This window comes from Drosophila grimshawi, unplaced genomic scaffold (assembly GCF_018153295.1).
Source record: "Drosophila grimshawi isolate 15287-2541.00 unplaced genomic scaffold, ASM1815329v1 contig_1377, whole genome shotgun sequence".
Lineage (NCBI taxonomy): Eukaryota > Metazoa > Arthropoda > Insecta > Diptera > Drosophilidae > Drosophila > Drosophila grimshawi.
Window position 1 is genome coordinate 13,971,977 of NW_025062900.1, and position 12,437 is coordinate 13,984,413.

Consider the following 12,437-nt stretch of genomic DNA (forward strand, 5'->3'; position numbering starts at 1 on the left):
AACTTTTAGCGCTTGTCTTTTGTTGCCTACTTGGAGGCGTCTCCATCCCATCTCCTCACTCTCCCCACTCTTCCTATTTCTTTTCTTGACTCCTCTGCGATTCGTGTCTGCCGCTCAATTTATCTCTCATATTATATTCACATTGCGTGTGCGTACCTGAAATTGTTTTCAGCACTTTAAGAAAGTATTATGTTCAATATGAGCTAAGTCTTATTTAATGTCTATTGTTCAAGTTATTGGAAAAACACAGTTTCTACCTACATTTGAAAACGATGTAGATTCAAGCAAACGCAGTAAATTTGAATTTATATATTTAATTGTTATTAAATTACTTGAGCTTACATACAAAATTTAATAATAATTATACTTTATACTTTGAAAACTTGGTGAAATCCTTAAAAGCGATAATCTGTAAATAATTGAAGATGTGCCCAAATACTACAACAGCAAAATATCACTTTATTCATCAATAAAATTCCAATTTGTTATAATTTTTAGAATTTTTACCAACGCATGCAGTAATTAGTTGTGTAACTAAATAAATGTTTAACGTTTCTTGACTATTTCCAGGTATGTGGCCAAGACCTTGACCAACGGCGCCTTTGTAATTGGTTACTCAACATCTAAGTCAACACACGCGCGACAAATTTTCATTAGGCTGGAGTGTTACTTGGTTTCGTATGTATGTATATGGCAAATGTTTATATTATGTATTCGTGTTGGCAATGCAAATGCATTCAGTTGTCGATTGCGTCGTTTGAAATGTGCCCAAAGAGCTAACCAATCAATTAATGGCCAAATCACATAATGCATGTAAACGATAATGAAAATGACATTTGCCACAGCAACACGCAAAACAACAACAAACGGGGAACAACGACGGCATTATTGCTGCCGAGGCAGAAATATTCCGCAGTCCCACTAGGGGAAAAAAAGAGCGTTAATTAATGAAATTAAGCTTGCAAATTGCGACCGATTCTCTCTCTGTGTGTGTGTGAGTGTGTGTGTGTGTCTGACAATATTGAGTGAACGCATAACGGTGTGAATGAACATCAGCATGTATTAGTAACTGTGCCTGTCGCACAGTGCTTTTACATAATGCTCTGCACTTCGGTCTGTGCCAGCACAAGATAATCGATTATAATCGCACCTGCTTCCACCCCCCCCAGGCACCTTAAGGGGGCGTGACGGGCGTTGTCACTATGCTGACATGTTGGCCGTGTGAGTTTCGTGCCTTCGACGAATGTCGCTCATTATTCGGCTTAATGTCGTTGACTGGTTTTCATTTGCAACCGAAATTGTGGGGTATGCGTAGAGTTGTTGTCGGATTGGTGCAGAGCTAAGTTGACATTGCTTGAGGTTTTAATTAGCATTCCACTGAGACTTTGAGCGCCATTCCATGAATTATCCAAAATGTTATTGCTCTTCTTCGCTTGTAATATTTTTAAATTGAAGGCCGGTCGCTTCTGAGTTTAATTTAGGGTAAAAAGAAATTCAAATTCACCGAAATAGTAATATCTATACACTTTCAATGATGAAGCTTTCCCTTTTTCTTTGCCATGGGTGCTGTGCAAATTTATTGGTTTTCGCGGGCATTACTTCATTTTGTTGTTTTGCGCCACTGGGCTTAGATCGCGTGTTACAATCGCCTGTAAATAGGCAGCAAACGCTGGAAAAAAAAAGGAAAACAACACATATAAAAGAATAGAATTAAAGCTGTCTGCCTTGTTTTGGGTCTGGGACTGGGAATAAACTAGACACCTGCGCTCGTAGACGTGGCGTGTTTGTTTGCCTTACGCTTTTGCCCGTTGGCGTGTGTCGTGTTCTGCTATTTTCATTATTATTATTATTCTTTTTTCCTTTGCTTCATTAGTGCCAATGCACCCGGCGAGAATCGAGAAATGAAAATCGCGAATGAAGAATCGCTGGCCGACTGTCGCCTAATGCCCAACGCTCTAGATGTGTGCTATGCTCCGTATGAGGTCAAAAACAATCGATTTTCATTTCATTTTCCTTTTGTGTGACTTTTTCTTTTCTGTGGCCCGCTTCGTTTTTGGCTCACGTGCTACTAGAAAGTATTAAATGTGTGTAGCTATGAAAACATTGCGAGCGCTTTAAAAATTATGCTTGTCACATGCTGCGTATGAGTAATGGCCTAGCATTCAGCTCAGTCCCTATTGGATTTTCTAATCATTTGTTGTAATTTGTTTTGGTTGAATTTGACAGCTTTGGGACTTACCTTTTGGTACACACAGGTATACGCAGAATCCTTAATTTTTAAAACAAATTAGCTAATTCCTTGCACAGTTGTATGACAGCTACTTTTATATTATATTATATTTGAGTTTTCAATCATTAAATAATATTTTGTTACATCATGGAAAATACAATTAGACCAACACAAAAAAATGCATCTTTTGCTGAGCAGTTCAGTCAAATATTGGGCAACAATTTTAAAATACAGCAAATGAAGATACAACTTATAAATTTAACGATTCCCTAGTCGCTTCCTTTAATTTATGCAAAAGAAACTTTCAAGCAATCCACACACATGCGTGTCACAACTTGAGGAGACTAAACCTACAACAACATTTATTTATAACAACAAACTTTGTCAATTTTTTAAGACTATGAGTTACAAATTGTGAAGGTTTATTTTATGCAAACGCAATATCACAATCTCACGCCCAATATAAAAAAATCTATATTATATATATATAGTCTATGTGGGACCATATAAATATGGGCAGGCAGCTTAATTTAATGTTTCCGTGACCAATGTAATTATTTTTGTGGTCATAATAATTGCCGTATTGTGTTTGCGTTGCTTATAAGTACATATACATGTTTATCTGCAGTACTATGGTCTATGTATCTAATATATGTATATACTCTATATATATATAATTCATGCATTCGTGACATGTATCTAACATATTTATGACTAATAATTATAATATAAATAAAAGGTGATTTTTTCTACTTCCTGTGCTTTATTAGATTATCCATCTAAATATTTATTTCTGTTATACGTTGACCTTTCTGGGGTTAGTTAAGGGTTGTTTACACTCACGATAAAGAAACTGATAATATAAAAGTTTTTTATGTAAACACAAGTTTATATCTTGTACAAGTTTGGTATATTCTAGTTACTTCTCTTGTTCTTATTCTTGATTATTGTGTCTGCCTATTTTTGGTATCCTTTAAAGTTGCGTGTTTGCTGGACATGACCCACTTCCAGTTCGAATCAGATTCACTTGCCTTTAAGTAGTGTTGGTGGTCGGTTCTCTGCATAATTTATGTATGTCATTGAGCAATTCAATTGTAATTTTCTTAGCGTCGTCAGTTAGTCAAATTTAATGGTCACGTACGTACTTCTCATCTCAATTACCCCAGAAAGTTAGCTCGGTTAGTTTTTTTTTTTATCAGTTCGACGTTTGTATTATTTATACACAGCTCAGTCCATTCCACTTGAGCACTCTCTTTCCATTCAATAATGTATATTATATTATGTGTGATTGCCTTGTACAGACGCAGAAATGGCTTATTAGACCCCATTCAGTATATATATTATCAATATCAACTATTACACAGCGTATCGCACTGTCGACTCAAAAGATTACGTCTCACGTCTCAAAAATGTAATCTAAATGATAAACATCGTCGGTAAACCCAATACAAAGATAAAGACAAATTTGAATGTCAAATAAAAAACTTATGCAGTGCATGACTATCTCGTAACTACTTCTATAAAAAATCTTTCTTATCATTATCTTATCACACACTTTAAATGAAATTCTCAGCATTGTTCATGTCAAGGCTGAAGATAATCACAATTTGATTGATGTTCGAATCTGATCTGATATCATTATGCTGAAAAAAAAGATTAATTAAAAATTAGTTTGTTTTTTGGTTTGCATTTCCAGTTCGTCTATTAAATTTGATTGTACACTAATTATTTTAATGTATTATTGTAAGCTTGTGTAATTTTTTACATTTTTAAGAAATAATATCGATAATATTGATAGTTGTATTGAGTGAGAAAAGTATTTAACCAATTTAAAAGCTAATACATTGCTTTACAAAGTGAATATATATATACTAATAGTACAAAAACTATTAAGTGAATTTCTTCAGGTATAGATAATTATACATCATTATATCAAGTTAGTTCCTAATGTGCCTGTCCCTGGCCAAATCAAATGTTTATTTTGTTTTAATTTCCTTGCGGTGAGACAGACTATTTTATGGCACTTTTAATGGCCTCACATAAATGCTAGAATTGTAATCATAATGAAAAATCAAACACCATCCGAGCAAAGTTTGCGGTTGTGAAAGCTTTTTGGAGTTTAGCCGGCATTGGACTAAGTTGTCGGTTGGTTAACTTTGGTCAAGTGCCGTTAGCTAGCATAAATGAAAACAGCAAGCAGCAAACTGCAAAACCTGCACGCTGCTTTGCAGAGGATGCCATCGAATAAATAAAACTTTTATGATCCGGCATAAATCTTTCGGGGCAGGCATGTCAGGCCACCTCAGTTGCGACGCCCTGGGGCCGCTCCCATTGGCGTGGCAGACCATTAAACAGTTGTAATTCATGTCGCTGCCATTTCCGTTGTCTAACCAAATGAACCAATATAAATTCAATATTTTATGAGTATGTTTTCCGTTGAGATGGTTGAAATTTTCTTCTTTTTTTTTTTTGTTTTTGTTCTTTACTTTTCTCACACAACATAATATACACAATATATACGAACACTCAAGTAATCGACATTCATTCATCAATTATCCGGCTGCCTTTCTGCGGAGAGCCATTGCCCGTTGGAAATGTGTCGTGCAATGTGTGTCTACAATGTCTACGAGGTGGTCAGTAGCACACTCTGGCCAACACCGGGCCTATTTATAGAGCCATTAGACAACAACCAACATGCCAAAGTATCATCATTAATGGCACATAAGTTAGTCGGTATGTTACTTTGTCGCTTGATTTGTGCCCATGTTGATATTTATTAATGTTCAATTATCGATAATTATCTGTTTATATATTTATTATTGATTTTGCGGTCATTCTGTATACTCTTGTTACATGTATATACCATATACACATAATTGGTAACTTATTTCGTTTGATTAGAATTCTGGGAACATTAGTCCACTGACGTGAAAGCAATTGAGTCTTTTAGATAGGATGTTTGCTAATTAAGCCAATATAGAAGCGGATATGGCACGGCCTTGATAGTCCATATATTGTTTCAAATTCAAACAAACAATATAACGTATTGAACATTCTTTTAATTGAACGACTGTTAAAATAATTACAAAACGTTAAAACTCTCTTTCATACGTTGAATCAGTTTTAAATCCAACTTGCCGCGTCAAGGTCAACTTTTTATAACTTGTATCTCTATTTATAGCCACAAACTGAAATGTAACGCAACGTAACAAGTTTCAATTAAGAAAGCAACATTTTAATTATATATGTAAAGTATTGTAGGTTTTAAGTTGTCCGCCCAGAGATTTATTTCCACACAGAAATTGCTAAGCAACTTTTGCAAGTTTGCCGCATCTTGGCCGCTAGCTACAGGCTCATTAGGCAGAAGATGTGCACAAGAATCGCTGGTCCGGTTGCGCCTTTGGCTTGACTCACAGTCATTTACCATTGTGCAAACAATTTGCTGCGTTTCATGTTACGACTTTCGCAGCATAACAACGAGTGCAAGGCACAAAACAGAAAGCAGATGATGGCCACGACAGAGGCGGGCAAGCGATGACGTTCGGTCTGGCCAAGAAAAATTCATCGAAGAAATGCCAAACTACAATTGACTTGCATGACCATAAAAATTAAAATATATACACCAAAGCGAGCACTGTGACCGGCTGCACCAGAAGGCCAGCGGGTGCAGCGGGAATCGGCTGCGGGAGCGGTATCGGGACTGCTCCCGACCGTAGCTCAAGTCGCTGGTGGTTGGCTGCCTGGTACCTGGCCTGGTCCCTGGTCTGAAGCGCAAAAATAAAGTCGAGTGAAATTGCTGCTGTAATATATTTTAATAGCGCAGAGTGAGCACAGGCCGGAAAAACTCGGCGATTGAGTCGCTAGTTGTAGTCGAAGACGAAGTCGCGTTTTAATACTTTTTTTTTTGTTACTTGGTTGTTTGGTCAATAACCAGCGCGCACTGAGTTGGTAACTGGCAACAAACAAACAGTTGACCAGACCTTTTGGCCAGCAAATTTCGACTCTCAGTTGGTTGCTCTTTGCCTTATTATGTCTAATTAGATTGCGCTAGCTGCTGCTGAAGCTGTTATTGCTGCTGGAATGTTTTATTGTTACTTTGGGCTGACTTCATGGTTGAGCTGGGGCGAAAATCGATGATCGAAGTGGGGTTAATCTAAGGTGGCTGAATGGGTTGATACCAGCTATGATCCTATGCTGGTCTGCGTCCCATACCCAATAAACAGCTACGAAATCAAATCTCTTTACGAAATCAAGTTTTTCATATTCTTTCAGCCTAAAAAGTTTTGTTTTTGTATATTTAAAGCATGAGCAGAGTTTGTATATTCTTAACCACTTCTTATATATATAAAGGCCTTTAACAAATGGTGACTCAACTCAATGTAATATTTGGAAAATTCTAGCATCTTAATTTCATAAGAACTTAATTCTAACTCAGCTAACAAAACTTTAGCATATTAATTTCGGATTGTGTTTACATGCATATAAAAATAGAATTGCTTCTAGCCGGGTGCTTGAGTAGATGTTGTTTTTATCAATTGTTTGGCCCCTAGACACTCTTAACCTGTTTTCAAGAGGAGCCTTATTAAATATTCATATTTCAATGAGTAAATTGCCAAGCTCTCAAGCCCTCTTTGCCGCCATGCTGTTGTCAGCCAAATTTTTGACACGCATAAGCACTAAGCAAAAGCAAAAAAAAAAAAAAAAAAAAAAAGGAAACGAAACGAAACGAACAATTAAAAACAATCTGTTGTAGACTTGGTAAACGTGTGGCGCACTTTCGGGCCACATTAGTCTGGGCAATTGGCAAATTGAAAACTCATAAAAACTCTCACGTTTTGCTCTAAATTTTGTGGAACGCTTTTGTGCTGTGCATAATCAGCGGAGACCAACTGAGTGGGCTGAGCGAGATCCATAAAAGCGACGCCAGCTTAAGAACCCGCCAAGCAACCCACTGAACGCTAGAAGTGCCTGCCATTGAACTCTACACACGATTATTATGATGGCAAATGTGACCATAAAAGAGAGGAACTCAAACTCCAAACCCAAAACCAAACAACAAACCCAAACCCAAACTCAAAAGCAAACCAGAAGACTTGTTGCGAAGCGCGTGCAAAAGATATTTTTTTTTTATCAAATTGGCCGGCGGGCAGTGAAAAAATTGACGAGATTCTCATTCTGATTCAGATGCTGATTTCTGGTTGGTTTCCTGTGCGGTGCGGATTACTCGAGGCGTTCGGCTTGAATTGTCCGCTGGCTATGCAAATTTATGAAGCACATACAACCATTTGCACTACAACAAAATCCAGTCCCATACGGAGCGGAGCTGTTGTCCCACAAACACCAAAACCAGTGGCACTTTATTTTTCTATCCAAGCTACCGGGCAGATTCTGATAAAAATCGGCGACCGCAGCCCTGGTGGGCCCATCAGTCAAGCCGGTGCATTGAACCTGAAACATCTCACAGTTTTCACTCCAATCCATCAACTGCGGCAGCGATTCCAATGACGCGTGTAAAATGCGCGTGCCCCAGGGGAGACTCTAATGAATGGAGCACAGTTCCAGCTCAACAGCAACTGTACAATTTGTATTCTTATGATACTTTTTCTGCTATAATGAGCACAAGCAAATGCCAAAAAAATAAAATAAAAGTATAATAAAACAGAAAGAAGCAAATACAAAAATAATAGTTTCAAATCTCTTTCCCTTAATTGCTCTCCGTACGTTTTCGAAAGTGTCTGAGATTTTGCCAAAATTTATGAATCGTCAGACTTGCTGATTTCAAAAGTGTCAGAGATTTTGACAAAATTTATGAACCGGCATACTTGTTGATTTAACGGTCGATACGTGCTTTTTTCTTAATTTTTACCTGTCAATGAATTGAGTCAGTTTTCTGATCCTTATCGATAGGCGCTGTTTGTTTTTAAAGGAGCATTTTAAAGTTCTTTTATTTAAAAACGATCTACAAATAATACTGCTTTTATGATAATATAAGGAATAATATTTTGATACAACAAAACGAAAACCGATTAAATTCTTACTTTTATAAGCGGATTTATATTCTTTTATATATAAGAATAAATAAATTAAATTGTTGGATTAATAGCTCATTTTAATGAACACATCGCCTGTTAAATATCTACTGCATTTTAAAGACACTTTTATTAAAACTTTCACCATTAAATTATCACTCAATTAAGCAGGACGTCAATGAAAAGATTTTAAAAATTCTATAAAACTTTTTCATTTTCATTAACAAGTAATAAAAAACATCAAAATTAAAAGCAAAATGGCAGAATAATGTAATAAAATCTGGGACAATTATGAAGTTTTAAAGAACAACATTCACCTGAGGCGTTACGACGGTTGAGTAATTAATGTGGGAAACGTTACTAATTCTTATTGCTGTTGTTAATTTAATTTCTGGCGGCACTTTAAGCAGTGTTCCCAAAAAATAAAATAAAGTTAAAACAACAAAAGCAAAGGCAATGGCAAAGGCAAAGGCAAAGGCAAAAGCAATAACAGACCACAGCTAATTTCACGCTTCCTGTTTTGCGGCATTGGCTTTTTATTTTATTTTTTTTTCACACTGACTAATGTTGATGACATTTCGTCCGCTGTCTTTAACCGAAAGAGTCGTTGCACTCTCGTTTTGGGGAGCCAACGAAATGCAAAACTTGTTTTGTTATATACCGCAAGCTGCACTTAAAATGTGCTTAAAATCACATTAAGTACACATTTATATTACAAATTGTGCAAAGACTTGTTTCCATTTAAATTGTAGCAGTGGCGGGAAACTAGTATTATGTTGTGCTTATCAGACTTTAATTTGAATGGAAGTTTTCATTTGACGATAAGCTGGCCAATGGTAAACAAGTTTCATTAACTCAAACGCAAATTAGCGCAGTATTCCTGACGCACAACTAGAAACAACAAGCGCAAATCCAAATAGCAAATAGCGCAGTAAGTAAGGCGTACCATCTTAAAAGAACTGTTGCTGACCAGATATGAGTCAGTTCAAGAACGCACTTACCAAATAACGGTTGGCTTAAGGCCTTGCTGATAAAGCAAGCGACAAAAAGGCAAGAATTCGCAAAATTTGACTAAATATTTCCACGTGCTAACAAAATACCTAACTACAAAGTGCACAGTGACAAATACGCAATTGAATGTACATTATCTATAAGTTAAGGCAGCAACCCATGACGGTTAAGGCCAATATTGGATATCACAGTTATACGTAGTGTTGTCAAAAAATAAGCAAAAATTCAGTTTTTATAAATTGTTAAAATAATCAAAGATGTGTTCAACTTTTTCAAAATCGATGCAGGATAAATTGTTTTTTACGAACCAAAACAATTATGAACAATTTTAAAATGTACCACTCTCGTCGTGATTCAAATAACGATTACCCATTTGAGAAAAAATTAGTATATTTAATTTTATACAAATTAACAATGATTTGAAGCATTATTGAAAACGGCAAGCCTTATATTAAGTAAATCTAGTTAGCATACATTGAACGAGGTTAGATGCATAATTACTTCCGGCAACACATTCACTTTTTGGCAAAGAAGCTTGTGATGCTGCCCTGTTTGATTTTAGGCGTCTCCTTTGCGCTCTTGCTAGCTGCAGGCGGTGATTTTTTCTTTGTAGTTGCAGCTGCAGCAGCAGCTTTTGCAGCTGCTGTTGCTCCTGCTGTCGGCGAAGCCTTTTTCTTGGATGGCTGCATTGCTTTCTTAGCCCTTACAGTTATAACAAAGCCATCATCATCCAGAAACGTTTCATTTGTGTCCGCCTCCATTTCCACATCCCCCTCCAACTTCTCCTCCTGGGGCTCTGCTGATTTCTTTTGTGGCTGCTCATCATCATCAGAGTCTACAATGCGACGTCGCTTGCTACTACTAGTTGGCAACGCATTCGCCGTCTCATCTGACTCGTCACCTGAGCCAACCACCTTGCGTCGCAGCTTGTCCAGTTTCTCCTCCTCGTCGGAGGAGGCTTCGTCAAACAGCTGTATAGAGGTATTGTTGTTGCTGCTCTTGCTGGCAGAAGGTTCATCTTTTTTCATGTTGTTCGTAGGCGTCGGCTTTGCCTGATTTCCGCCGCTAGACGTTGGTTGCTTCTTGAAGAAGTTATCCATGCTGCTGCTCGAAGCAGGTTTGGCTGCAACAGCGGCTTTTGTTTCCTTTGCTTTGGCCGCAGGAGCTGCACTAAAGAAGCTGCCAATGCTGCCCTTCTTTGCGACAGCTGCTTTGCCCTTCTGCTCGCTTGGTGACGTTTTCTTTGGCTGCTCTGTGGGAGCGTCCACTTTACTGCTACTTGGTTCCGATGTTTCCGTCTTGACATTGGTGGGCTTTGTTGTTTCTGAGGGCTTGTGAATACCGTTGCTAACGCCCTTTGGTGTTGTGGCGCCGGCACGCTTTTCCAACTTGGCCAGTTGCACCTCCACCTGCTGCATGGGCTTAAAAATTGGCGCGGCACTCTTGGAACCACCAGCAATTTCCACTGAATACAGTTGCGATTGTGAGTTTTGCAATTTGGCTATCCATTCCTTTAGCTTGTCTTCGCCTTGCACAATCGTATACAGTTCACCACCATCTGTCTGATTTCCATACACGAGAAAGCGTTTCTCATATTTGTTGTTGGCGCTGGCGTCTTCCTGCTGTTTAATGTGCGCCTCGAGCAATTCGTGTACCTCTTTATACGTTAATTTGTACTCCTCCAACAAATCGGTGACCAGCACACGTCTATCAAAATCGATTAGGCAATCGTCAAGAGCCTGTCGCAATGACATTTTCTGTGTACCAATACAAATAAATATCGCTGAATTATAATAAAATTAATTTATTTGCCAAAATACGTACCAAAATTAATTCCGTCCGGTGCAAAAAGGCGCCCAAATGCCGACACGAACAGCTGTTGAAGTCTACTCGAACTGGTCTACATTAGAGATGAGCGATACTTATGTACTCACTATCGAACCTGTTATACAGTATTTAAATAACAGAATAGCATGTACAGTATAAAATGTAAACGTCTATGTTATTTTATTTACACTATAAGTTCTTGTTCGCTGCTTCGCTAATGGAGCTTTTTTTGTTACTCTCAAATATATTCTTATTTCTAATGATATTAATATTGTTTTAAAAATCAGTCACTACCGCAGTACCAGTTACACTCTTCACTCATTTTATTGTTGAAATTTTAAATACTTATGGCGCGCAACTGTTAACACATTCGCTGTGTAGTACACAATCAAAAGTATAGATGGCGCTGCTGTCTACAGCGGTGTTAATTGTCCGCTGTTTTCAAGCTTAAATTGCAACGTATTTGTATAAATTACAATTTTTAAATTGATTTTCTTTATGCAGCTTCAACATGCGTTTCGAGCCGCTGGGTCAGAAAATGTTCACACGTCGTAATTGGCTACTGCGCTGCAGCATACTCATAAACGTGGCCGTCCTACTTTACATAGGCTGCCTTGTGACAATTGGCGGCGGCAACAATTTCACTAGCGGCGGCGGCTTTCTGCTGCAGGAGCAACAGCAACAGCCGGCGGCATCCGCGTTGCAGGCATCCTCACCGCTGACACAACAGCAACCCACGCCCAAAAATGCTAATGTGAGTAATGTGCCAAATAAATATCAATATTAATAATAAGGTCAATTGAAATAACAAACAAAATAAATAATCTCCTATCTTGAACAGATAGAGGCGGCCTTTGCGGACGAGAAGCTTGCAGTGGGTACTGGCAATGCCAATGGGATTTCAAATATGGAGACAGTGGCGGCTGCAGTCGTCGCACCTCCACCCGCAGTTGCCAACGACAGCGGCTTGTCATCTAATGTGGCAGATGGCGTCAATGGCCAGGTGGTCGGCAACATTGGCAGCAGCAGTGTTGCCGCCGAGTTAAACAACACTCAAGCAGATAGCTACATAGTCACCGGCGATGAGAAGGAGCTGGATGAGCGAGTGCGGACGCTGCTCAATTGTATCGAGCACGACTACAATCAGCAGACGTTGCAACGCGGCGACTTCTGGGTGCTGCAAAACTATGTGCGAGCCGAGCACGGCGGACTGAAGTGCCACGAGTCCATCACGTATACAACGCACGCGGATTACACATTTCTCGACAATCTAGTGCCGCTGCTGGAACGGTAAGTTATTTCAAATTCAATGCTTAACCAAACTGAGCTGACTTGTTTTA

The 12,437-nt window shown here is 38.4% G+C and overlaps 2 protein-coding genes across 7 annotated transcripts in view; one reads left to right on the forward strand and one right to left on the reverse strand.

The window, feature by feature from the left end:
• The window catches only part of LOC6561932 (beta-1,4-glucuronyltransferase 1), a 56,234-nt gene that overhangs the window by 42,220 nt on the left and 1,577 nt on the right, over positions 1 to 12,437 (forward strand). For 3 of the 6 annotated variants that reach the window (XM_032736087.2, XM_032736088.2, XM_032736091.2), the window contains 3 exons: positions 571 to 682; positions 11,602 to 11,851; positions 11,939 to 12,387. In XM_032736087.2, the coding sequence (XP_032591978.1) occupies positions 11,609 to 11,851; positions 11,939 to 12,387 (692 nt within the window). In that variant the 5' untranslated portion in view covers positions 571 to 682; positions 11,602 to 11,608. The remainder of the gene's footprint in view (positions 1 to 570; positions 683 to 11,601; positions 11,852 to 11,938; positions 12,388 to 12,437) is intronic. The other 3 variants (XM_001988181.3, XM_032736086.2, XM_032736089.2) reach the window with 1 other exon arrangement.
• LOC6562236 (DNA polymerase delta subunit 3) lies at positions 9,643 to 11,163 on the reverse strand. Its single transcript, XM_001988182.2, has 2 exons — positions 11,095 to 11,163; positions 9,643 to 11,027 (listed from the first exon to the last, which is right to left on the reverse strand). The coding sequence occupies exon 2, from the start codon at positions 11,022 to 11,024 to the stop codon at positions 9,786 to 9,788; it is 1,239 nt and encodes a 412-aa protein (XP_001988218.1). The 5' UTR covers positions 11,025 to 11,027; positions 11,095 to 11,163; the 3' UTR covers positions 9,643 to 9,785.